Below are 25,763 nucleotides of genomic sequence, written 5' to 3' on the forward strand. Positions count from 1 at the left end.
AACCCACTGCCCATGGGCTACAGCCTTTCTCCACTGCCCAGAGCTATGGTTTTGTTTCAAATTAATCATTCAGAAACTCATTCATGATGAGTTTAATGACAGTGGAACATTGACAAGAGCCAGCAAGATCCGTAGCCCTGAGGGACAGCCTGGATGGGTGACGTGCCTGCAGTTCAGTGCAGCTTGCCCAGCTACCAGCATTAAAAAGTAAATAGGAATTTCCAAAGCAATTTTGGTGACAGCACTGGGATAGTCACAGGCACCAGGTACCCACGGGGTGCTTTTCCTGCAAGACCAGCTGGCTCCACGTGGCTGAGAGCTCTCTGTGCTGGAACATCCATCCCTCTTCCCAGTGGGTCACAGCAGGGATTTGCATTGCAGCAGCCACTGTATTTATTTTCTGATAATACTTTAAAATAAAAAGTGGGTTTCACTTTCACTGCAAATCCAGTCTAAAGCAGCTCCTGTCAGTGCTGCCTCCATTGCAGGGGGACCACATGAATATCCCGATGTACAAAAATCTTGCATATTCTCTGCATATTATGGAACTATAAGAATTTCAGGATAATAATTCAGAGGAGACTGAGCCTTAAAAAGAGTCAGGCTGTTAATAGCTTTGACTCTGAGGATTTCTTTTAGTGCAGATTAACAGTCTACCAGTAGACAACTCTGGAGCATGGATTTCTCTGTTGCAGTCTAGTATCAACTGCATAAATATTTCATTGCTCAGCTATTATTTATAAGCAGTTGGTGCCATAAGTGTTTGCTTTGCTAAAATCCTTTCACCATTATACTTCCAGGCTGAGCTGTGCAGCCATAAATTGTCTCAGAGCAAAGGACCAGAGGCTGCCCAGCCATTGGGATAGGGTTAGATTGGATGAGTAGTGGCTCATGAAAACAAACCCAAGGTAATATCCCTCCTGTCACATATTCCTCCTTCAGGTCTCTCATGTGCACAACCCAGAAGACAAAGCAATGACTTATAAACTACTCAGCAACAGGCTTAGCCCTCTTTTTTCCCATTTGTGATTGTCCTCTTGATTCTGCAAGATCTCCTACAACTTACAGGGCAGCTGAAGAATTGTGGGTCCAATGTCCAGCTGCGAGATAGACAAAGAGCAGAAACAAAATGTGCAGTATCAGTAAAGGAAAATCAAATATTTAGAATAAAAAGTCTCAGGATGTTTAGTCTTCAGCTTTATGTGAGGATGCAAATGTCAGTGTCTGCAAACGATCTGTAATACAAACCCCGTCTTTGCTGCTTTGCTGTTCAGGAGCAGCTCCGGAGTCATCAATCAGCTGAGACAGAATTATCTGGGAGGAGTAGATCTGAGAACAAAGCCAGTGGTACAAACAGACTGATAATGGCATCAAAAAATTTTAATGCTGTCAGAGGGGGAAAAAGCTCCTTTTCACTCTCAATCTCTTTACTTCTCTGTTTCCTACAGCTCTTCTGAGTGAGTCTCTTCTGACTCACTAAAGGCAAAGCATTTTTCCAAGCACAGCCTCCTCCTCTCCCCACCCTCCCTCCCTTCCTTTGCACCAGCTCTGGTGCCTGTCCCAGGTGGCTGTTTCTCACAGCTCATGAAGCAGATCCAGCTTTTCAGACACAGCTTCCAGGACACAGGGTAACTGGATGTGCCTGATAGAAAGTGCCAGGCGGATTGCACAACACCCAGAATTATAGAGGCTGGGAGGACTCTACTACTCAGGGAGATGCTACTAGAAAATGAACTATTTAGCCCTCTAACATTTACCTAATCCCAACACGATTTGCTTTCTCCCCTCATATTTTAGATCTTTTTATCTCAGCAGTATTCCTTGGTGACTTCCAAAAGTCTCGTCTCTAAGGCTTGAGGCTTCTCTTTTCATGAACCTCTTGGCACTATTGGACACAAACTTTGTCCAACCCTTGGAACCCAGAGTCAAGGCCATGCCTGACTTTGATGTGTCACTGGGTGCAGAGATCTGGGAGCTGCTGGGAATTATCTGGCGCTGGTTTAGGGTAAGGTCAGTACGTGACAAAACCAGCAGATAGAGTTCTGGAGTTGCACCCGCCTGTTTCAATCTCTGCAGTCTCTGCCCTTGAATCAATAAACACAGGGGTTTAAAATCACCACCTTTTTTTTTCATGATCTTACACTTACAAGCAAACTCTGAGTTCAGCTACACCACAGCAAAGGGAGACATGTCCCCAACAGGTGACACTGAATCCCTGTGATTGTGAGCAGAGTCTGGCCCTGTGGCAGTGTCAGTGGGAATGTGCCTGAACCCACAGAAGGGATCCTGTGTCTCCTGGGGCCTTCTGAATCAGAGACGGACACTATTCCATCTCACAGATCTTTGCTGACTCTCTTTTCTGTCGAATTCTGCTTCCTGGCTTCTCCCTTTACTAAAACATACCCCTGTGCCTTTTCTCTCTACCTGTTCTCGTGCTAACCCGGATCACTGTTGTTCTTAATCAGATTCCTGGAAGGAACAGGTAAGTGTTTCCATTGTGCTTCCTTTCCCCGGCCATTGAAACGCAGTTTTCCTCATCTTAGCCCGAGAAGATGCCACGGGTATGCCTTGAGTCTTCGCCAGGGACTGCCCTCTGAGCCCACCCCGTGGAGACAGGCCCAGGGCAGCAGAAGACACGCGAGGAGGCAGCAGTTTAGGGCCTCGTCAGCGGCACCCCCTGAAGATCACTCTGAACCTCCTCGAAGCTCTGGGAGCTGCTGATTCCGAGCCTTTGCTTCTCGCCTGCTCGGGGCTGCCTCGGGCTCTCAGACCTCCAAGGCTGATCCTGCTGCTGACTAATGTGCTTGCTGCATGAGCGTGGGTGTGAGGAGCTGGGATTTTCTCTCAGGAGATCTGGGAGGGAGAAGCTGCTGGGTGGCTTGCATGAAGGGCAAGTGGCCAGGGGCAGTTGGCTCTGCTGCCATCTGCTGTGACTGGGCAAATCCCACCTGTTCTTTGAGCTGCCATTTCTTCCTGCAAAACACAGCCCTGGAACACCCACCTCCTCAGGCTTCTTGTGAGCATTACTTTGTGATTGTGATATGGTTTGAAGTTGTTGTTTTAAACAGGTAAAACAGGCAGAGACCACAAACTGTGACATAAACTTCCAGTGCCTCAGGCAGCCCCTGCAGCATCTCCCACTTCTGCCACAGCCCCTGGCGTTGCTTGCTCAGGTCCTCTACACCCTGACTTTAACTGCTGTTCATAAAACATTTTGGCCACAAGGCCACAGTGGCCTGTTGCCTTCCTGTCATTGTGCAGCTACTGGACAAAACACCCCAAGCTCCAGCTGCCCTTTGGGGGTCACCCAGCAGCGTGTGCAGCACTGTCCAGTGGGAATGGCCACTTGGGTGGACAGGACTATTCCAAGAGCCAGGTGAGGGTGAACCAAGTCCAGGAATTGTGATCTCTGGGCAAAGCTGACAGGGAAAATTTCTCCTTTTCAAGGAGAATGCCAGATGTAAGAAAAGCCTTTTTTTTTTTTTTTTTTCTTTTTTGATCTAGCAATAAAAGAAAAAAATCTAGCAATCTAGAAATTTCAGTCTCCACAGAAAAGGTCTGTTCTACCAAAGCTCTGGAGAAAAAAGCACAGTCCCCTCTGTGCAAGACACTCCTGAGCCCTGCTATGTTCAGGGTGCTTCTCAGGCATGCTGTTGTTACTCAGGAATAGCTGAATCCTCCTTCCCATGACACTTGGGAAGGTCAGCACAAAACAGCGTCCTCTGAGGCCTGGCACAGCAGAGCAGTTATCATGGAAACGCGAGAGCAGAACGTGTTCTCCTCTGGCACAATTTGACCTGACCTGGAGGGCTGTTTGCTGCCCAAGCTCCTCCTAATCCTCCCCAGGTCTCTCCGAGGCCAGGGCCAGGCTGTGCTGCCAGGAGTGGACAGAGGGAGGCTGGGGTGCAGGAGGGGCTACAGGCTCCAGCTCACCCAGCGTTGGGATCAGCCCGATTTGGTCATAGTGGAGCCCAGGAATGTGAGCTGGTCATTTTCTGCATGTTATGGCTGCAAACATCAACCAAACTCTCTGTTTGTGCTGTTGCAGTTGTGTAAAAATAACGGAGTGAAATGAATTGCAGATGTGATTTGCATGTGCATGTGAGAATCTTCCATTAAACCTTCCAACTGGAGACCAGAGTGGCTGGGAGTGCTGGGACTCTGTTTCTTACACACTGAGTGGGAATGCAGCTCAGCTCTGTGTCTCCTTGGCCTTTTATACGCCAGGGGAAGTGTTTACATGTGTTGTAGCAACCAGGCGGGTGTCCATGGCCGTGGGCTGCGGGTGACTCACTGCCAGGGAACTCGAAAACAATGTCAGATAAAAGCCCACTCAGGGGAGCCGAGGAGAGACTGCTGAGGATCCAATAGCAGGGAATTGTTTGAATAGGAGGACACAGAGCAGCTGGCAGCCAGCTGCCCTTGGGGCTGGCTGTGGGCACTGGGACCCCTCTGGGTGCCCACAAAGTCTACAGATGGACTGGCCCAGTGCCAGGGAGCTTCCCAAAGCACAGCTCATCCCAGGAGGTCTGTGTGGCAGGGATAATGCAGGCTCCCTGTCCCTGTCCTGCTGCTGGGTGCAGCTCTGCACTGTACACAGAGCAGGGCCAGAGTTTGCTGCTGCTGGTACCAAAATCTTCTGAAAAATGTTGTTTACCCGCTGTCCTTGTGCCAGTTGGATCCAAGCAGAGAGAACAGAACTGGTTTGCTTCTGCTGATTGGGAGTCAGGTTTTGAACACCCCAACAGGCAGGGATGCCAAGACCCAGGATTTTGGACTCACCCACTTCAGGATCAGTGTTTTCCAAGTAAAAATAGAATGCCTGGTGTTAAAAATGCGGCTTAACTAGATGAGTCATGAGTGAAATGAAGTGCAGAGAGCATAGTGCCTTGCTCGGACCGAGTAGGGACTTGTGCAGCAGCCAGCCTGGGATGGTTCTTGATTGTTCCAGTCATGTCCCATTATCCTCCACGCCTGTGTCTGCAGGCATGTCCTGCCCACACCAGGCAGTTCCCCTTCTCCTTCCCCACTGGAGAAACCTCCTGGGCAGGGAGGAGGAGACTCTTGGTGGCTTTTGGGCAGTGCCTGGGTACAGGGGGGAGGTACATGCAAGGGATGCTCAGTAGAACGTGCTGGTCCCCATTAAGATGTGCCAGAGCTGTGGATGTTCTTGCACCAGCTGTGCTGTACCTGAACGCACAGGAATAATCCCTGAATGCAGGTGAGCTTGGACTCCAGGGACTGTCCCTTAGCACACTGCTGAAAATCCTCCAGTGGTCCCCCGGCTGGTTATCTACTGATCAGATCAGCAATCAGTGAGGAAGAGGTGGGCTGAGGGTGGGAAACGCAGGAATTATACCATGCCTAGGAGAGAGAGAGGTCGGGAGCAGGACATGAAGGGTTTCCCAAACACAGCTGGAGAAAAGCTCTTGGAAAGAGTCCCAAGGGGGGAGGCTGGGATCCTCACGTATGAGAAGGGCTGTGCTCTCTCTGATCCATGGGTCTGATCCATAAGGTGCCTCCTGACAGAGGCAACAGCAGAGCTGTGAGTGCTGCGAGGCTGGGCTTGGGCTGTGGGGATGGAGCAGGGCCAGCAGAGTGGGAGAAGTGCCTGAGTGCAGCCCGTGGGATCATGGAGCTGGGCAGCTGCTGCTCTCCCTGTGAAGTGCAGGATTAGGGAGAGCTGCAGGCACCCCAAGAGGGGTTGCTCCCACTGTCCCATGTATCCAAAGCTGCTGCTGGCCATGTCTTTGTGGCTGTGAGGGAAGAGCTGCAGGATGCTGCTGAGGTTGGATGGGAGCGTTGCTGGTGCAGCCCATCCCATCCCATCAGAAAATTCAGTCAAGAGCTGGATATACTGGTGTAGTATGAGGAAAGGTTGTTATTTATGTGACAGACTGGAGTTTTTGAGGTGGTGTTTCTTTCTGCAAACACATATTCTGGAGCTCACAAGGGATGATAGGATCAGGGTTTGCAGGATATGGCCCATTTCCAGGGAAAACCCTGCCAGGCGAGAGGGGGATGCCTTTGTTCTGGCTCATTGTGTTGCCTCAGAGGGAAGGAAGTGGCTGGAGTTCCTGATGTTCTGCTGGCTGGGCAGGGTCCCTGGAATTTTCTGGGATTGCTCCGGCAGGTGTTGTTGTGGAGAACAGGATCCCTGCCTTCCCCATGGTGTGGGTTTGCCCTGGACTGACCTGGCCCTCTAGAGAACATGTGTATTGTTTTCTTGCTGAAGTGGCTCATCAAATGAAGAAAACACATGTTGGCCACTTCACCTTAATCTCCACAAAGTAGATGAGATCTGACCTGTGATCTGGAGGGTGAAGAACTTCACCCAGAACAGTTCTCTGCTCTGAAAAAAACCCAGAATGAAAGCTCTGCTCCAGCAAGCTCTGTGCTTTCACCACAGACACTGCAGCCTGTGCCATCCTCACTGAGCCCAGTGCTCCATGGAACTGGCTTTTCACTGCTCACAAAAGTTTCTCCAGATGCCCTTGTGCTTCCAGAACTTCAGCTGGCCCAAGGAACAGCACCTGTGCTTGGGAAAAAAATGAGAAAGCAGCTGAGAGCCTCTGGATTTCACGCAGGTGAAGCTGCGTATTCGGTGAATTGTGTCGCTTCTCCAGGGGTGCAAGGGAAGACAGGGCTGAGGACAGTGCAGAGGGCTGGGGACAGCACCCGTGTCTGCAGGGAGGGCATCTCCTCCAGCCTCTGTCCAGGAGCTCAGGCCAGAGCCACAGAGTGGCAGTGACCTTGGTCAGGCAGGGCAGTGGCGTGCGGTGGGACAGTGCTCAGGGTGAGGGCATGCACACACGCTGTCCCTTCCGGCGCTGAGCAGGGACCAGGATGTTCTGTCCCACAACAGCACCAGGAACACCCCTCCTCATGCCTGAGGGAATGACCATCCCCCGTGTCCTGGCTCTTGGCACCTGTGCAGCTCCTTCGTGCACAGCTGCAGTGGAGCAGTGGCAGCTGCTATGACACGCAGAGCATGGGAGGTGTCACAGCAAAGTCACCCTCCTGGGTCCCAGGGCACCTCCCCAAGCCGGGGCAGGCAAATCACTGCTGGTGTTCCAGGGTTTGCCATGCACTTCAAGCACTTGGGGTACACTAGGGACTGCCCCTTGATTTCCCTGGGCCTGGTTCCTGCCAGTGCAGATTAGGAATCCCATCCTTGCTCTGTTCTGCTGCTGCCTGCCCCAGGACTCAGAATGGCACCTGGCTGTCCTGCTGCCCAGGCTCTTCTCCAAACCTCAGCCCAGCAGCTCCGCATGCTGTGTGCCCGTTCCACACATTGCCCTTTGGCTGCTGCTGGATTTCTGACAGGCTGGTCCTGGCAGCTCCCACCTCTCCCACCCAGCTCTGTAGATTAAAACTGCTTGGGCAATAAATTTCTGAGCTTGAGCTGCAGCCCTGCAGTTGTGACACTCGGTACAGTGATGGGCTATTTCCAGCCTGTCCTGGGAACAGAGAGGTGAATCACTGCAGCAGGGACGCATGCTATGTGCTGCTCAGATGAAAACCAATCCCACTCCAGACCTGTGCCCCTCTCCCAGGAACATGCTTGTCCTCTGCCACTGGGATCAGGAACTTGGCTGCCTCAGGCTCATGGAGAAGCTGAATGAATCCCGCCCTGTCCCAAGCAGAGCTGTGTCTCCGTGCAGACCAGGCTGTGTGAGTTGGGACCACTGTCTCCACCATCTCCAGATATGGACCTGGGCAAATTCTCTAATTTATTCCCTAGTGGAGAAATAGGAAAAACAGGGCAGCCTGCTGCATCCCAAGAGATGTCCCAGCCCCACATCTGGATCCTGAGGCCTTGGGAAAGTCTGAGTGCAGCCTGGGGGCAGCCAGGACAGAGTGTGCACGCTGGTGCGGTGGCCAGACTCTCAGCTCTGGCTATGCCTCTGCAGCCTTGTGCTGTGCTCGGGGCCGCAGCTGGACCTGGCCAGGCTGGAGACCACTGAAAACCACTGTCCTGGTGGTCCACGTGTCCCTGGAGTGAGGGGCTGTGATGGCCAGGTCTGGGATAAAGATGAAACTGGAGGGCACAGGACTGTGACACGGGCAGAGGAAGAAGGGAAAAGCCTCCAGTTTCAGTGCTGGGCTGCCTTTCCCGTACTTCTGGCATCACAGATGAGTTTGGAGCCGGCCTAGGGTGAGCAGAGCTGGTGCCTGAGTCCTGGTACGGGAGAGTCCTAAGCAGATCCTCTTCACAATAACTTATCAGCTGCAGTAAGGGAGGATGAGCCCAGGCCTGAGGAACCTGGGTGTGTTTAGCTGGGTGGAGGCCGATGTCTCTGTGGCGCTGTGGGACGGAGGATGGGCTGGCTCCAGGGTTGCCGGTGTCTGTGTGTCTCACTGGCTCCGCTCTGTGTCTTGCAGGATGAAGTGAAGCTCCCATCTAAACTGAGCATCAGCAAGTCCCTAAAGGAAGGTGAAAAGCTGGAGAAGGAAGGTGAGGGTGAGGAGGTCCCTGTGGGTGAGGACCACACAGAGGAGGACCACATCCAGCTCTCCTCAGATGAGGAGGTGGAGATTGAAGAGATTATCGAAGAGTCACGGGCAGAACGCATCAAAAGGAGCGGCATGAAAAGGGTGGATGACTTTAAGAAGGCATTCTCAAAGGAGAAGATGGAAAAAACTAAGCTAAAGACCAAGGAAAACCTGGAGAAGACCCGTCACAACTTGGAGAAGACCCGCCACAACCTGGAGAAGAGGATGAACAAACTGGGCACTAAAATTGTGACTAACGAAAGGAGGGAGAAGATGAAGAGCTCTCGGGACAAACTGAGGAAGTCTTTCACCCCTGACCACACCATCTACGCCAGGTCCAAGACAGCCGTCTACAAAGTGCCACCCTTCACTTTTCATGTCAAGAAAATAAGAGAGGGTGAGGTGGAGGTGAAAGCAACCGAGCTGGTGGAGGTTGGTGGAGAGGAAGGAGAAAATTCAGATCTGATGCGTGGGGAAAGCCCCGACATGCACACCCTGCTGGAGATCACGGAGGAGACTGATGCGGTACTGGTGGACAAGAGTGACAGCGAGTAGGACGGGCTGCAGAGCACAAGGGTTGTGGATGACAGCTGAACACAATATCACTCACATTTCAAGCTCTCCCTGCCCTGGAGCCCCAGGGAAGTGTACACAATGCATCCTTCTTACCCTGCAGAGCCAATGCCGATCCCCTGCCTGCTTGTACAAGGTGTATTTTATATTTTAGTTTTAGCACATAAACATTAAGAACACGGAACTGTTTTTCTTACACTACTAAATCACCCTCAGAGATCATTCCTGCTGCAGCCTTCTTGCCCCACACCCAAAGATGTGCTTTGAGTGGCAGGGCCATGACCCAGCTGGAGAGTGCTGATCCCAAGAAGCTGTACAGCTGAAAGTTCAAGAGACCTCTATAAGAAAATCTCGGTGTCAAGAAACCTTCCTGCAAATAGTCCACCAGCCCACACCACCTGGCCCCTGTGCCAGGCTGTGCAGCCGCCCTGCAGGCAAGAAGATTCCCAGCACCCAAACCGGCTGCTCCTTCGGGGGACCAGAGGAACTGGGATGCAGCCGGTGCACGGGAGGGAAGAGCTGAGCAAATGCTGTTGTTGGGCAGCACATGGCAAAGCTGAGCTGGCGTGGGGCAGGTGGAGCTGCTCCTCTCTGCCCTCCGAAGGACTGGGTGACCTTTGCACGAAGCCACCCTGCAGCTGGGCCTGCCGTGGGTGCCTGTGGGGTGTCACACAGCTGGGGCCCACTGCTCCTCCCCGCTGTGCCCCGAGGCCATGGCAGGAACAGCGCAAGCTGCAGGCTTCCCACATGGGCCACGGATCTGCCAGAGATCCAGGGTCCATGGCGAGTCCCAGGGGCTGGAGTGCTGGATCTGCTCCCTCCACACCCACAGAGGTGGTGGCAGCAGGCAGTGGGGTCCACGCTTGCTGCCCTGGGAGAGGGGGACACCCAGGCAGCGATGCTGCAGCAGCTGCCCCAGCTAGGGACTTGTTTCCAGAGGGATGTGGGATGCACTGCTGCCATGTGAGGCTCTAGACCATCAGAAAGAGGCCTTGACACCTGTCTAGCACAGGACCTTGATCATTTCCGAGCATCTGCTTTCTGCAGGGGTCCTGGCACCGCTCAGGCTTATGCCCATGCCCACGTCCTGTGCTTTCCTCCCTGTGTCTTGCTTTCTGCAGCTTCACTCCATGCCCTGAGTGAGGCAGCACGAAGGCAGCACACGGTGGCTTGGGAGCTCTGCCTGGCTCAGCCCAGCTTGGCTCTTACATACTCAGCCCCCACTGCAAGCCCTAGCCCCGCATTCCCCATCCTGCTCCGCCAGCACAAGGCTGCTGCTGTTCACATAACCCAATATATAAACTTGCTTTACCTTTAAGAATTATTTTCCTTCAAATCGTCCAGTGCTGTCCCGGCCTCAGGGTCCTGCCACAGCTTCCCTCCCCACAGAAGGTGTGACCGGTCGGTTCCGTGTGCCGGCTGCAGGCAGCCCTGAGACACCGGTGGCCCCGAGGCTGCCTGTGTGGGGAGGCGCTGGGCACCGGCTCTTGGCTGCTGGTGGTTCCCAGCCCCGTGTGGGCCCCAGCCCGCAGGTCACCTGCCCTCACGGAGCCTCCTGCAGGCCCACAGCCAGTTTTCACGCGGGTTTTCTCTGAGTTGCGGGGCCGGGACAGCAGGGCCACGGCGGCAGAAGCCCGGGTGATCCTCGCCTGTCCCTGGCTGTGCCCAGGCAGCAGCGCAGCAATAAAGTCTCTTTTGTAAATCACCAGTGTGCGGCCTCTCCGTGGCACCGGGCGCTGGGGAGGAGCTGCCACACAGGCATTGATCCCCACAGCGCTGCGTGGGGCTGGCACTCAGAGCCCCACAGGGATCCATCGCCAGAGCTTCAAGGGGATCGAGCCCCACAGCCCTAGGGGCAGATCCTCACAGCCCCACAGGGATCCATCCCCACAGCCCCACGGGGGTGACCCTACAGTCCCATAGGGATCCATCCCCACAGCCCCACAGGGGTGATCTCTACAGTCCCACAGGGACCGATCCCTACAGCCCTAGAGGCTGATCCCCACAGTCCTATAGGATCGATCCCCACAGGGATCCATCCCCGTTTGCCTCACGGGGCCGATCCCCCTTTCCCCACGCGGGGGCGCTATTCCCAGCACGGCGCACGGGCCCGCCCGGCGTGGCCCCTTTAAGAGGCTGCGGTGGCGGCGACCGCGTGACGTCACGGCGCTGCCCGGAACTCAGCTGGGTTTCCCGCACGGCTGTTCCCGGCAGGCGCTCCCCCCCGGCTCCCTGCACCGCCTTTGCCTAGCGAAGCCCCGCGGCGGGAGGCGGTGCCATCCGGGAATAGCCGGAGGGGCAGCCCCCTCGCTGCGCGCCGTGACGCACCACGCGACGACCGCGCTGATTGGCTGTCGGAGGCCTGTCGGGGCGGGGCGGCAGGAGCACCGAGTCGCCATTGGCAGTAGGATGGTGACGTCACGACGGGGTGTGGCGGGGCCGGGCCGCGCCTCTGGAGGTCCGGTCCCTCGGCGCAGCCGGACGCGATCGCCGCCGTCACCGGGAGCCGCCGCCCCGCCCGCCGGGACCGCCGGTGAGCGCGGGAGGCGCGCGGGCGCTGCTCGTCGCCGGGAGCCGGTGTCCCCCGGGCCGGTTTGGGGCCGGGGCGGGAGCGGGGCCGGCATGGCGGGATAACGCGGGGGGGCCTGTCCCGGCTCCCCGTCACTGGAGGGCCGAGCCGCGGTGCGGAGCGGGGTCGGTGTGTGCGATCTTCCGGGCTGGCACCGCACACGGCCCGGCACGGGGACAGAACCCGAACCGGCTTCTTGGAGAGCGAAGAGCGTCGGTACCGGCAGGGCCAGAGGAGGTGCGGCCCGCCCGGGTCCAGCCGGGGCTGACACAGCCTCCGGGTTCCCGTGCGGAACGAGGCACGGGCTGGTGCGGCTCGTCGCAGCGCTGGTAGCATTGTGGTGATGGCAGGACTCAGAACCAGGATTGGGAGCCGAAAGGGTGGCCCGAGCACACCGGGGCTGAAGGACGCGGCTGGGATCTGCGGAGCTGCGAGCTCAGGGCTGTCACATGCCTCTTGGACTGCAGCAGCAGCTCGGGGCCTCCGGCCTGGACCGGTGACCTCGGGGCCTGGCCTCGGTGACAAGTCCCCGTGGGTGCTGGGTGTGACGAGCACAGCAGTCGGGTTGTGCAGCTGGGGAGAACGAGCCGCCCGAGAGCTCTGCGGGGGCCGACAGTGCTGCCCACCGCTCCTGCAGCCCGGCACTGCGCTGCCCGTGTGTGGGTGCCTCCTGTCCCACGGGCCATGGGACGCCCCCGCGATCCTGTCCCAGCAGCAGGACTGGCACTGCAGGTGGAGCTGGGAGGGTGGGCTGGCCTGGGCACGCCCCCTCTGCGCCTGCAGGGACCGGCCCTGCCTGGTGGGCACATCGGGGAGCAGACCCCGCTTCCACCGCAATCACTGTCACTCCCCCAGTCTTCTCCATCTGTTGGAGCTGCTGGAGCAGCGCTGGCAGAGCAGAGGAGGGGTGTGGGCTGGGTGTCCCGATGGTGACAGTGTCACTCACAGCTGCTGCAGTGGGAGTTCGGCTGGGATGGACCTTGGAGAGCTGTGATGAGGAACAGCAGGCTGTGGTATGTGGGGTGATCGGAAATCTGTGAGGTTGCCCAGAGCCATCTCCCTCCTCCTGTTGCAAATCTCTGCATCACTGTTTTCCACCTCCAAGGCTGGCTTTGAAATCGCTCCAAAGAAGCAGAGTCAAATTCTTCTAGCAGCCTTTCCAAACTGGCTCTTGTGCTGCCAGAGCTACTGGCTGCCATGTCGAGCAGTTTTCCATGGGCTGTTGATGGCTGTGTGGAAGAGGGGGCAGCGAGGTGCAGGGTGCCTGGTGCAGGGACTCTGTGAAGTGTTCTGTCATAACCCTGTGATGGCACCGTGATGATGTGGCCTGTGCAATGCTGTCAGTGACTGAGCTTCATCCTACTCCTGTCCCTGCAGGGGACATGGAGTCCCAGGGTCCTTCTAAGGCCCTTTCCAGTGACTCCCCCATACACATTGCCCTAGGGCTCGTTGCTTGTTCTAGGGGCACATGTGCAGAGTGTTCCCAGGTGTGTCCCAGAGATGAGAAGGCAGGCAGAAAGCAGTTGCAGGTTTGCTTCCAGGGCAGCCCCGTTCTGAGTGGGGTGGGTTGGAAGTGTGCAGAGCTGTCCCAGAGGCTGCGGGTGACACTATGCAGCTGGGCCTGACTCTTGTGCTCTGCCCTTGCAGGAAGATAAAGAAAGATGAACTTTAGCTCTTGAGCTACTTTTAGTAGCTCTGCTCTGAGCTCTGGACAGCATGTTTACCCGTGAGCTTGCATCATGCCGTGTTGGTCCTGGCCGTGTCGGCTGCTCTCTGGCTCCATTCCAGAGATGGAGGAGAGGCAGACCACAGAGATGGGCAAGCCCAATGAAATCAGAAAGGTTCAATCCTCAGATCTTTAACCGAGGCGAGGGTGGCTTCCCATTGGTGGGGCTGGCCAGGCAGAGGCTCCTGCATGGGGTTCCAGGGCTGGCAGGATCAGAGCTTCCCTGATAGTGGTGGCTGCTGCTGTGAGGAATGTCTTGGGGACCTTTTTCTCCAGGAATGTTGGAGTGCCTTGGGTGTATGCCAGGAGGAGCTGGAGTTTAGTGCTGCAAGCTGGCTTCTCCTGCAGCTGTTTGTGGCAGTGGGAAGTGGCTGAGTCCCGTCCAAGTGCTGCTGCCTCGTGGCAGCCTGGGAGCTTTGCTCTTGGCCCTTTGGTGCTCTCAGACTGGGGCTCCAGCACTGCTCTGAAATGCCGAGATTGTGGCTTTCAGGTGGAACATCTGCCTGGATCATGGGTCCGGATGTGGCATCTGGTTCAGTTTCTGCAGCCTGATGGGCAGGTCTGCCTGTGAGCCACTTGGCACCGGGCGCTGCAGGGGCTGCCCAGGTAACTGCTTCCTGTGCCATGCCGCTGCAGCACTGTCCTCCTCAGAGCTGGAAGCACGGCTCTGGCAGGAGCTGGGCTGGGGCAGCAGCTGCTGCTGTTTCCGGAGGGGCTGGTGCAGCCCCCCCGCCCCCGGGCCATGGCGCAATAGGAAGTGGTGGCTGAGCTCACCATCCAGGCAGGGCAATCCCTGCGGGACTGGTGGGCTTTCACTCTGGCCTGGCTTGTGCTTTTGTTGGGTTTCTCCCCGAGCAGCAGCACCACTCATGCAGCAGGAGTGGCCTCCAGGACTGAGTGGAAGGCTGGAGCCCTGCAGCTGTTGGAGCAGAGGGAGCATTCCCTGAGCTACAGCAGCTGAGAACTGGCCACAAAGGGCTGAAGCCCCTGTGGAATGGGGGCTCTGCTGTGCTGCCCCACACACAACCCTGGCCCACGGCTCACAGTCCAGCCCTTGGACTGCAGCATCACAGAGGCTCTGTCACATCAGCCAGGTCTGACTCCAGGGCTGTAGGAATCTGTTGTCTGCAGGACTTTGCATGGCCACTGGCTCTCTCCTTTTGTGTTCACTCGTTGCTCCATTGAAAGCAGGTTTGCTTCATGTGGACTTCTCTGAGGATTGCAGCAGCGGGTTGTAGTTCAAGGTTAATCTCCTGTGGAGGCTGCTCCTGCCTTTGGGGCTGTTCAGTGCTGTGAAGTACCAAAAACCTCTCTAACTCCCATGTCTGTGCCAATGTCTGTCCCCTCCTGGTGTCTCAGCCCACAGAGGATGTTTCCACTTTCTTTTTTCACATCTAGAGAAATGGGGAAAGAGTCCCTCAGGGGAGGAGACCACGTAGTGATGCTGCATCACTCAGCGCAGGGACCTTTGGGAAAAGCCAACCACTTTCTGCAGGGAAGTGACTGCTGGTGTCACGCAGAGCTGTGCCTTTATTTGCCAGCACAGCTGGAGTCCCCTTGTTAGTGTCAGTTTGATTTTCATTGATTCAAGTCGTGAACTTGAAAATTGCTCCTTCCTTGTTTCTGTAGCTTCCTGGCAGTCTCCGCCTTCCTCACTTACTGTAAGCTCCACAGCCACTTGCCTGCCTCCCAGCAGGGCCGACCAGGGGTGCCTTCGAGAACAAATTAAAGCCTCATTCCTACCTGTTGCCAGTGACCAGCCTGCCCGTGCCAGCTGTCCTGGAGCAGTGTGCCCTGGGCTCATTCCCTGGCGGTCTCTGGTTCAGGCCAGAGAACCCTTTTTAGGGCATTGCAGTAGTCACAGGGTCCTGGCAGGAGGGAGCCAGTAGCCAACTCTGAGCCACCTGTGTTGCCATCCCTCAGGTCTCTGGAGCTGGCCAGGATGGCGCAGTGGAACCAGCTACAGCAGCTCGACACGCGGTACCTGGAGCAGCTCCACCAGCTTTACAGCGACAGCTTCCCCATGGAGCTTCGGCAGTTCCTGGCCCCGTGGATTGAAAGCCAGGACTGGTAAGGCCTTTTGAAATGCCAGTGAGGGGACTTTGCTCATAACACCCATCTGCAGGGGCTCAAGTGGGCTGGAGGAGCTCTGTCACTTTCCCTGGGCCCCTGGTGATGGGACTGGCCTCTCTCTCTGGGGCTCATGTGGCATCAAGGGAAGCAGGACTGTGCATGGAGTAGCACTCTGTGCACTGTGTTAGATCCTAGGCCAGGAGCAGAGGTAGCTCTGAGGCAGGGGGATGTCCCCATCCAGGGCTGGCTAACATTGACCTCTATTGTAAAAGGGGCTGACACAGTGATTGCTGGATCCTGTCCATGAGCATGTGGGACATGCTCACAGACATCAGGTGCTGGTGTGCACTGTCTGCCTGGTCTACTTGACCAGATGGTGATTAGTCACAAGCTGGACTCAATCTTAGAGATCTTTTCCTTCCTAAATGATTCTGTAAGTTACACAGGGGATGGTGGGTGTGAGCAGAGCCCCCCTGCATGGTCCCCTGCTCTGCCCCTTGCCCCATGCCAGGCACTCAGGACTCTCCCTCCACTGAACAGGGCATACGCTGCCAGCAAGGAGTCGCACGCCACACTGGTGTTCCACAACCTGCTGGGGGAGATCGACCAGCAGTACAGCCGCTTTCTGCAGGAGTCCAACGTCCTGTACCAGCACAACCTGCGCCGCATCAAGCAGTTCCTGCAGGTGAGCTGGGAAGTGCCACCATGGTGGGGGAGCTGGTGAGAGTCCGAGCGATTCCTTGGCACAGCTCACCATCCACAGCCCTCAAGGATGTGGAGATCCTAGGGGTTGCCTTGTGTTGCTGACCGTGGGGTGTTTGACTCTTTACAGAGCAGATATTTGGAGAAGCCAATGGAGATAGCCCGCATTGTGGCTCGCTGCCTCTGGGAAGAGTCTCGGCTCCTCCAGACCGCTGCCACCGCAGCCCAGGTCAGTGGCCAGGTATCCCAGGGCCTCCATCCTGATTCCTGACAGCCAGGATGCAGCCTGGGTGTTCCGGGCGGGTGTGGTGAGCTGGGTGTCTCTGTCTTTCATCTCCTTGACCGTGTGACACCCTGGAACTGATGCTGAAGTGAGCAGCCATCTGCCACTGTGTGTTAGGGGTGGGCTGAGGACCCAGCAGAGCCTCCTCAGGCTGGAAGGGAGCATCCCCAGGTTACAGCCCTGTCCTTACACCCTTCTTGTCCCCTCTGCAGCAAGGGGGACAGGCAACACATCCAACAGCAGCTGTGGTGACAGAGAAGCAACAGATGCTGGAGCAGCACCTGCAGGATGTCAGGAAGAGGGTGCAGGTATGTGTCTGCCTGGGCACCTTTGGCTCGCCCCACCAAGGTTTTTGAGTGCTGTGAATGAAATCACATTTCTTGCCCTGAAGGATCTGGAGCAGAAGATGAAAGTGGTGGAGAATCTCCAGGATGACTTTGATTTTAACTACAAGACTTTGAAAAGCCAAGGAGGTAATGACAGTTCATTAGCATCTGCAAACCACAGTGTGTTCCTGCAAGGAAACTTGCTGGAGAGGTGTTCCAACCTCTCAGAGGGGATGTGCTCATTCTCAGGGCATTTCCATGGCAATTGGTTAAACCTGGTCTTCTGTTTCTGCCAGGGATGCTACTGTTGAGGGAGCTGAACTGAGCTTTGCTGTAAGCACAGCAGTGTGATGGGGAGGGATTTGCCTCTGTGGATGCAGGAGAGCCACAGAGGTGCTTGGAGGCTGTGCCAGATTCCTGCTTGGCTGTAGGGCGCCTGCACTTTTCTGTGAAAGTGTTGTGTTGTTGTGGCACTTGAGAAGGTGGGAAGAGTCCCTGTGTGTGGCTGAAGCTTCTCACCTCTGCACAGACATGCAGGACCTGAATGGGAACAACCAGTCAGTGACCCGGCAGAAGATGCAGCAGCTGGAGCAAATGCTGACAGCGCTGGACCAGATGCGCAGGGTAAGTGGGGCAGCTGGCTCTCCAGATTCACTCAGGTGCAGATCCCCCTTCTTCAGGGTCGGAGTTTGGTAGTTCCTGCATGGCCAGAACCAGGACCAGTGCAGCAAGCACAGCCCTGAGTGACTTCTTCCTTGCCTGTGAATGTGAAACTTGTGGGTCCGTGGGGGAAGTCACAGGGTGCTGAAGGTTCTGCTTTCTCTCTTGGCAGGGCATAGTGAGTGAGCTGGCTGGGCTGCTGTCAGCCATGGAGTATGTGCAGAAGATGCTGGCAGATGAGGAACTGGCAGACTGGAAGAGGCGGCAGCAGATTGCCTGCATTGGTGGCCCACCCAATATCTGCCTGGACCGGCTCGAGAACTGGTGAGAGCTGCCTGGGACTGTGTCAGTGCTCAGAGCAGTGGCATTCATACACCTGCTGTGGAAATGAGCTCTTGGTGTCTGGAAATGTCCTTGTAAAATGGTTTCTGATGCTTACACATGTGAATGTAGCCTGCAGCTTAGACTGAGCCAGGATGGTGGGCACTGTGCTGGAAAGGTGTCCCACTGTCCCCAGTTCCATGCCTGGGGGATTCTGAGGCTGCTGGAAAGTTTCTGGCCCTGGAGTCACCTGGGCACATCAGGTTTTGTTTGTAATGCATGGCCTAGAAAAATGCTCTGGGCTTGGAGCCACAGACACAGTTCTTGACTGGTTTGGCATGGAGAATGTGTTCTTGCATGGGAAGAGGAGGGCTCTGCAGGCTGGACAGTGCAGGCTTGGCAGCCAGAGCTAATGCTGGTTCTCCCTGCTCCCCTAGGATAACCTCCCTCGCTGAATCGCAGCTACAGACCCGACAGCAGATCAAGAAGTTGGAAGAACTGCAGCAAAAAGTATCCTATAAGGGTGACCCCATCGTCCAGCACCGGCCCATGTTGGAGGAGCGGATTGTGGAGCTGTTCAGGAACCTGATGAAAAGGTGCTGAAGGCAGGCGGGAGCTGCAGGCAATCCCAGTAATGGCTGTGGGTGGAGGGTGGGCAGTGAGGTCTGACTGTGGTCTCTGTGCTCTTCCTGCAGTGCTTTTGTTGTGGAGAGGCAGCCCTGCATGCCCATGCACCCCGACCGGCCCCTTGTCATCAAGACAGGTGTGCAGTTCACCACCAAAGTCAGGTGGGTCACCTCCTGTGCAGGTGAGGGAGGGGAGCTGAGCAGGGAGGGCAGCCTGGGATCACTCTCTGAAGATGCAGCCCCCAGCTTATCTGGGGAACACTGGTGCTGGGAATGGATGGATACCAGCAGGATAGATCCCAGAGGGATGATCCCAGTGGGCTGGAGTGCTGCCCACATGACTCAGTGCAGGGCTGGCTGGGGATCTGCCATGTTCCTGGAGGCAGCCGGGTTCTGGTAAATCCCGCTGTGGGGGTGGGAAGCATCAGCACATCCCTGGCCAGCTGCTGCTCAGCCTGGGCCATGTTCCCTGCCAGCCTCCATGGAGGGAGGCTGCTCTGACACCAGGCTCTGCCTGGAGCTTCCTTGCCCTTTCCCAGCTATGCCTCCCTGGCAGCCTCTGGCCCAGGGTAGTGTGGAGGGTGTTTGTTCAGAGCCTGGCATGGGCTGTCAGCAGCCCAAATGAGCTCCTTGGGATGCTCAGGGGAGTACCAGCACTTCCCTGGTTCTGGGGACAGGTGCCAGGACTAACATGTACCAGGCCCATGTGGAGGTGTGCCCAGGGCCACCAGAGGAGCTGGTCCATACTGCTGGCTGTGTGGAACAGGAGCAGTTTCTGTGCATGTTCATGCTCTGTGTCTGCTGATTCTTGCAGGTTGTTGGTCAAGTTTCCAGAGCTGAACTATCAGCTGAAAATCAAAGTCTGCATTGACAAGTGAGTCCCGTGCTTCTCTTCCAGTGGCACTTGGTGGGCTTACTGCTGCCCCTGGATTGGGCTCGATCTCCACAACAAGGGCCAGTGTGGCCCCCAGTTGAAAGGGAGGGTGCAGGGTGGTGCTGAGTCCTGAGGGTTCACCCCCATGTAGGGGGAAGGCCTGTGGGGCTCATGGGACTTGTGCTGGGATGCAGCTAGCACTGCACACCAGCTTGTCTGCATCAGGGTAGGAAGGCCACTGCCATGACCTGGTGTCTCTTTCCCGTTTTCTAGGGACTCTGGGGATGTTGCAGCACTTCGGGGGTAAGTACACTGTTTGCTTTGCTCCTTATTTCATGTTTCTGCTTTTCTTCCTGGCCAACATCCTACCCCGCATTCACTGCAAGACTGCCCTGTCAGCCACACTCTTTCCTCTTCCCAGGTCCCGGAAGTTTAATATCCTGGGGACCAACACCAAGGTCATGAACATGGAGGAGTCGAACAACGGCAGCCTCTCAGCAGAGTTCAAACACCTGGTGGGTACCATGAGCTCCTGGGCTGCTCCTGTACAGCCACGTGTCATTGTGGTGCTGCTGCAGCCTGTCCCTCTCTCTGCAGACCCTGCGGGAGCAGCGGTGTGGGAATGGAGGCCGGGCCAACTGTGATGTGAGTGTCAGGGGCCCTGGGTGGGTGACTGGCCACTGACAGGGGCAGCTGAGCTGGGGGGGGATGCAGGAGCCCTACCTTGAGGCAGGGGGTCCACCGGCACCAACTGGCACGTTGGCAGCTTTCCAGGCCAGCCCCAGCAGCCATGCTGGGTCTGGTGGTCGTGTGTTGGGCTGAGGGTGGGTGTCTTGTGCTCATGGTGTCCCCTTCTGCCCAGGCCTCGCTGATAGTCACCGAGGAGCTGCACCTCATCACTTTTGAGACAGAGGTGTATCACCAGGGGCTGAAGATCGACCTGGAGGTGAGGCACAGGTCACTGCCTTCCACTGCCGCGGGCCTGGGTAGAGCCCTGGGAGTTGTTCCAAATGATGGTGACATCCTCTCTTTGCAGACCCACTCGCTGCCTGTGGTGGTCATCTCCAACATCTGTCAGATGCCCAATGCCTGGGCGTCCATCCTGTGGTACAACATGCTGACCAACAACCCCAAGGTAGGGCTGGTGTGGGAAGGCAGCACGGCAGGTGTCAGGATGGGGGTGTCACGGTGAGAGAGGGAAACTGAGGCCAAGGAGCGAGGCTGAGGCAGTACCTGGCCCTGCTCCTGTCCCATGTCCTACTCAGGGCTGTGTGTTCCCTTGTGCAGAACGTGAACTTCTTCACCAAGCCACCCATTGGGACCTGGGACCAGGTGGCAGAGGTGCTGAGCTGGCAGTTCTCCTCCACCACAAAGCGCGGTCTCAGCATCGAGCAGCTGACCACGCTGGCAGAAAAACTGCTGGGTAAGTGTGGGGTGACGTGGTAGGGTGTCCTGCCCATCCCTGTTGTCCCCTGGTGTGATTCCCCACCTGTACATGTCATCCAAGAGTGAGGTCCTGTGTTTGGCCTGGGAGCTTTTGGCCTGAGTAATTTTCAGGTGCTTGGTTTTCTCCCAGATGGCACAAACCCTGGAGATGGTGTCTTTGGAAGGACAGCTCTATTTAAATGGTTGTGTTCTTTTTTCTCTTCTAGGACCAGGTGTGAATTACTCTGGCTGTCAGATCACCTGGGCCAAGTTCTGCAAGGTAGAATTTCCTTTCTTCCCTGAGCACGTTCCATTGGCTGTTCCCTTCTTCCAAGCTGTGCTAGCAGCCTCTCTGCCTTTTCCTCAGGAGAACATGGCTGGCAAAGGCTTCTCTTTCTGGGTCTGGCTGGACAACATCATTGACTTGGTGAAGAAGTACATCCTGGCGCTGTGGAACGAAGGGTGAGTGCCAGCCCAGAGCCGGAGGTTAGGCTGGGCCTTGGAAGGGGTCCCACGGGTTCCACCCTGATGGCGTGAGGTGCCTTGTCCATGTGCAGGTGTGCTGTCCTGGGATACTTTTTGCTGGTTCAGAGTGAAAACTCACCTGGGAATCCATAAAATGTCAGTGGCCAGGCTGTGTTCTGTTGTTGAGCAGAGCTGGCAGGACTTACATCCTGGAGGACCTGCTCCTGTGCCCTGACCCATATTTGTTGTTCTTGCTTCCTCCTGCCCAGGTACATCATGGGCTTCATCAGCAAGGAGCGGGAGCGAGCCATCCTGAGCACCAAGCCCCCAGGGACCTTTCTGCTGCGCTTCAGTGAGAGCAGCAAGGAAGGAGGCATCACCTTCACATGGGTGGAGAAGGACATCAGTGGTACGAGCTCCACCCTTGCTACCCTGGTAGCCTGGAATGCCTGCTTGGCATTCCAGGTTCCGGAGGGGTCTTGGATGCCCTGATAAGCACTTGTCCTTCGTCCTTGTCCCAACAAGCTGTCTTCATGGGTTAACCTCTGAGCCTGGCCGCCCTTAGCTGGTCTTTGCCTTCTGGGTGTCTGTGCCCATGTGCTGCCCATGGGGCAGTTTTCTATGGCACTGAACACAGTCAGGTCCCAGTCCTGCCCCGTGGTCTGCTGTGTGCCTGGTAGGGCTAAACACAGCCCCAGGCCCATCTTGTCCCTACTGCTCTGGGGGTGTCTGAAGGCAGCCCTGCCTTTGTTCTGTGCCAAAAATCTTCTTCCTTGTACAGGAAAGACACAGATCCAGTCAGTGGAGCCCTACACCAAGCAGCAGCTGAACAACATGTCGTTTGCGGAGATCATCATGGGCTACAAAATCATGGATGCCACCAACATCCTGGTGTCCCCACTGGTATACCTGTACCCAGACATCCCCAAGGAGGAGGCGTTTGGAAAGTACTGCCGCTCCGAGAGCCAGGAACACTCGGAAGCAACGGACTCAGGTAGTTGTTGACTTTCTGTGGCTCCTTTGTCACATGGAGGCTCTGGGGATAGCACTGTCTGTCACCAGCCAGGACCCTGTGCCATCCCTGGAGGGCACAGCCACAGTGTGGGACCAGCCATGGGGTCCCATTGAGTATGGGCAGAGGGTGGACACTGCCTGTGTTCTGGGGAGCAGAGAGAAAGATTCATCCTTGGGTGGCTGATGACAAAGCTTCTCCCTCCTTGCAGGTGCTGCTCCATACCTGAAGACCAAGTTCATCTGTGTCACCCCGTGAGTGTTCCTGGGGATTGTCTGCAGTGCTTGGGGGAAGTTTGTGTGCTCAGCCTTGTTTGAGGGAGAGGTTTCCTTCCTTTCTTTCCACCTCTCTCTGAGCTTTGCTTGGTTACTGTGGGGTTCCCAGCCTGGGGTGACAGTGGGGGCTGAGCTAGGCTCCGGCTGCTGCCCAAACCACAGCCCTCTTCTTCCCCTCCGGGGCCCCTTTCCTTTGGAGAGCTCTGGGGGCCGCTGGGCCATGCCCAGGGGCCCCTCAGCGGGTAGAGGGGGTGTTACATAGCTCTGGTCAGGCCCTGACTCCGGAGGTTTCTGTGCTTCTTCTCCCTCGGACAGCACCTCCTTCAGCAACACCATCGACCTGCCCATGTCCCCGCGCACCCTGGACTCGCTCATGCAGTTCGGCAACAGCAGCGAGGGCGCAGAGAGCAACGCGGGTGGGCAGTTCGGTGAGTCAGGGGGGGCTCCAGGGGGCCCTGGCTGCCACCCCGCACGGGCCCCGTAACCCTGGCTGTGTCTGCCCGCAGAGTCGCTGACCTTCGACATGGAGCTGACCCCAGAGTGTGCGTCCTCGCCCATGTGAGGGGCTGCGCCGGCGCGCGGGGCCCTCCCTGGGCTCAGCCTTCCCACCTCCAGAGCACTCCCCCGGATTTGTCCCACTCGGCTGCAGCTGCTCCGGGCCTGCCCTCAGGAACAGCTGGGGGCCAGGGTCCCTGAATGGGTTCAGGTCCTCACCTGACCCAACAGCGCAGCCCTTCTCTGGGGTGGTGCCGCTCATCTCTGGGGGAGGGGGATGAACCTTTTTCTATTTCCTTCCATAACAGTTTTCTATTATTTTTGCTCATTCAAGTGCCTATTTGCCTCCGATTGCAGCCACAGTTCCCACAAACGCTTCCACAGCCCCGGTCCCGCTGCTGGAAGCTGCTGCCCTGACTGCCTGCACCCAAACCCACAAGACCCTACAAGTCTGGAATTGCAGAGGGGATTGGCCACGTGGCAGGGTCTGCCCTGCTGCTCCCAGCACCTCCTAGAGCTTGCAGGGTGCTGGGGTGAGTCCCCTCTCTGCGCCTGCCTGGCCCTGGTTTTGGCCAGGATGACCAGTACAGGGCTTGGAGCTGCAGGTGGATGTATCCAGGTGCTCCCACCCTTGACTCTGAAGGCGCCCCTGCTGGACTCAGCTTAGGTTTGCTGGGATTCCAGCGGTTCAGGAGCTGCTTGTGCTTATCCCCATCTTCCTGCTTTGGGCACAGTGGTCATTTTGGGATGGCTGGTATCCCTGGGGTAGGGCAGTGCTGCTACCCAGTAATAGCACCTGTGTGTGAACAGCATTTGCAGCTGTGGCCCATTCTGGGAGCTGGGTGAAGCCACAGGGGCTGTCCTGTTTCCCTGTGGCCAGGCTGGTGCTGGGAGCTCGGTCTTGCTTCCAGCACTGTGCTGAGTTAGACCAGTTGGACCCTGGGGAATTGGGGGAACCAGCATGGCTGACAGTGGGGCACCTGGCCTGTCCCCTTCTCTCTGGGTTATGAGGGGCCAGGCATGGGGTCTGCAGCTTCTCGGGGGCTTCATGTGGCTGTTCTGTTGGAGGTTGGCCCTCACAGTTAAGGTGGGAAGGGGCAAGAGTTGAAGAGAGCAGGTGGATGTGAGGAGAGGAACATGCTGTGGGGAAGTGCAGGACAGTGACAGGGGTGTTGTGAAGGGCAGGTGTCCTGACTTTTGGGGGGTTGGTGGTTGTGGTCCTGCATTTAACAGAATTGGGGGAGCCCTCCTGCCCTTTCGATGCAGTGGGCAAACGGACACAGATGAGCAGTGGAGGGGTGGGGGAGGCAGTGGGAGAGCTGCTCCCCCTGAGTTGCATCACAGCTGGTAGGCAGGGAACCAGAGGGCAGGGGGGAAGATCCCCCTGGCTGTGGGGTCTGGGCAAGCCCCTCCAAGCTGTGTGGGAGCAGGATGGGGGGTCCGTGGCTGGCCCGGGGGATGCTCAGGGGCGATGAGGGCCCTTTGCCCCTCTGCTCGCTCACCATAGCTGCCTCCAGCCGCAGTCCCTGGCAGCATTCAATACTGTAAAAAAATTTATTTTTTGTATATTTTATTGCTGTATCTACAGGCTTTAACTTTCTCCAAAATAAAGGCCCTGAAGCGACGTGCTCTGGGGTGTGAGCTTGGCTCTGCCTGCGGCACCCGCCTGACCCTGCTCTGGGAACTGGGGCCTCTGTCAGCGCAATTCAGCCCCGGTGCCGCAGCTGCGGTTTGCTCGTGCGAACTGGCTCCAGCACCTGCCCGGCACGCGTGGGCAGCTGCCCCTTATCGGGGCCTGCGGGGCCCTTCCCCGGGCATGCGGGGGGCAGTCGCCGTGTCCCAGCCCACGGTTGCTCTCTCTGCCCCAGAGACGCGCCTGGGTCTCCTCCACTTGTGTAAAGGAAATGCCTGTGCCCGCGTGGGAGGACACGGCTGCATTGGGGCCCTGCTCTGGCTGCTCTCAGCCCGGGCTGTCTGGGGTTGCACTGGGGCCCCTGTGACTGCTTCTGCCCTGGGGTCGATGGACTGGGCTGGAGCTGGGGCTGGGGGCAGCAGGTCCCAGGCTCTGCAAGGCATGGCTGGATTGGGTGTATGAGTCTGGGGGCACTGGCTGGTGACAGTGACATGCTTTGCACACCCTAGCCTTCTGCAATACCATGGAGAACAAGATCATTCCGGGGTTTGTGCTCTGATGAGGCCTAGAGGGAGAGATTATTTCTCTGTCAGAGCAGGATTAGGGGGATTGTTCGTGCAGGTCATGTGGAACTGGCTGTGCTGCATCATTTGAAGCGCTGGTGGTGCACTGGAGCCTTCTCTGCCCTCTGTGTGCCCTGGAGCATCCTGCTCAGGTCTGAGCTGACCGTGTCCCTGCTTCAAGAACCAGCCTCACTCCAGGACCCCTCCATTTCACTGTCAAACCAAACCAGGGCTCTGCCCAGACCCCACCATCCCATTCCTGCTATTAAGGCAGCTGTGTTGGATCATTGTCTGTCTCAGTGGTGCAGCCCAGGGTGCTGCAGGTGGGGGGCAGTTCACAAAGGAACGAGGCCCAGCCCATCAGCAGGGACCCCCTTCTCCTGCCCTGGCAGCTGCAGGATGGAGTTGAGAACCCAGGACTAAGGAATTTTCTTACTCATCTGCAACCCTTGGGGTTGCCAGAACCATGTGGTGTCAGGAACACGGTGCTTCATTCCCTATTCCTGCAGATCAGGGGTTCCTTATCTCCCTGGGCCCACTGCATCCCAGTTGGCACCTGCCCCCTCAGCCAGAGGCCAGCCCTGAGTGGTGGGGTCAAGGGGCCACTGCTCCTAACTCTGAGTTCCTGCTGTGGGTAGCAGCAGGCTGGGAGCTCCTGGAGCCTGA

At 56.8% G+C, this 25,763-nt stretch overlaps 2 protein-coding genes across 5 annotated transcripts in view; both read left to right on the plus strand.

Annotated features, from left to right (window-relative positions):
• CAVIN1 (caveolae associated protein 1) overlaps positions 1 to 10,774 on the plus strand; it is a 28,875-nt gene extending 18,101 nt beyond the window's left edge. The window contains exon 4 of the mRNA XM_053964944.1: positions 8,386 to 10,774. Within this exon, the coding sequence (XP_053820919.1) occupies positions 8,386 to 9,051 (666 nt within the window). The 3' untranslated portion in view covers positions 9,052 to 10,774. The remainder of the gene's footprint in view (positions 1 to 8,385) is intronic.
• Positions 10,775 to 11,509: 735 nt separating this feature from the next.
• On the plus strand, positions 11,510 to 24,525 carry STAT3 (signal transducer and activator of transcription 3). 4 transcript variants are annotated; one of them, XM_053965512.1, is made up of 24 exons: positions 11,510 to 11,602; positions 15,288 to 15,434; positions 15,978 to 16,122; positions 16,270 to 16,368; positions 16,635 to 16,730; positions 16,814 to 16,895; positions 17,278 to 17,372; positions 17,581 to 17,732; positions 18,167 to 18,325; positions 18,425 to 18,517; positions 19,170 to 19,229; positions 19,503 to 19,532; positions 19,651 to 19,744; positions 19,827 to 19,874; positions 20,092 to 20,175; positions 20,266 to 20,364; positions 20,517 to 20,652; positions 20,882 to 20,934; positions 21,022 to 21,116; positions 21,389 to 21,528; positions 21,901 to 22,116; positions 22,343 to 22,385; positions 22,722 to 22,834; positions 22,913 to 24,525. In XM_053965512.1, exons 2-24 carry the CDS (start codon positions 15,307 to 15,309, stop codon positions 22,966 to 22,968), a joined length of 2,316 nt encoding a protein of 771 aa, XP_053821487.1. In that variant the 5' UTR covers positions 11,510 to 11,602; positions 15,288 to 15,306; the 3' UTR covers positions 22,969 to 24,525. The 4 variants fall into 4 exon arrangements, with proteins under 4 accessions (XP_053821487.1, XP_053821488.1, XP_053821486.1 ...); XM_053965513.1 differs by lacking the exon at positions 11,510 to 11,602 and adding an exon at positions 11,661 to 11,875; XM_053965511.1 differs by lacking the exon at positions 11,510 to 11,602 and adding an exon at positions 12,384 to 12,651 and having other exon boundaries at positions 21,901 to 22,113.
• The last annotated feature ends 1,238 nt before the right edge of the window (positions 24,526 to 25,763 follow it).

The sequence above is a fragment of the Vidua chalybeata genome, chromosome 26, assembly GCF_026979565.1.
Source record: "Vidua chalybeata isolate OUT-0048 chromosome 26, bVidCha1 merged haplotype, whole genome shotgun sequence".
In the NCBI taxonomy this organism is placed as follows: Eukaryota; Metazoa; Chordata; class Aves; order Passeriformes; family Viduidae; genus Vidua; species Vidua chalybeata.

Bases quoted from the DNA above. Each gene is read 5' to 3' on its own strand.
- STAT3 (XM_053965510.1), top strand. From the start codon at position 12,632: ATGAGGAACAGCAGGCTGTG. The intron at 15,435-15,977 runs GTAAGGCCTTTT...TCCACTGAACAG, and splicing joins TGGATTGAAAGCCAGGACTG to GGCATACGCTGCCAGCAAGG. The intron at 16,369-16,634 runs GTCAGTGGCCAG...TCCCCTCTGCAG, and splicing joins CCGCTGCCACCGCAGCCCAG to CAAGGGGGACAGGCAACACA.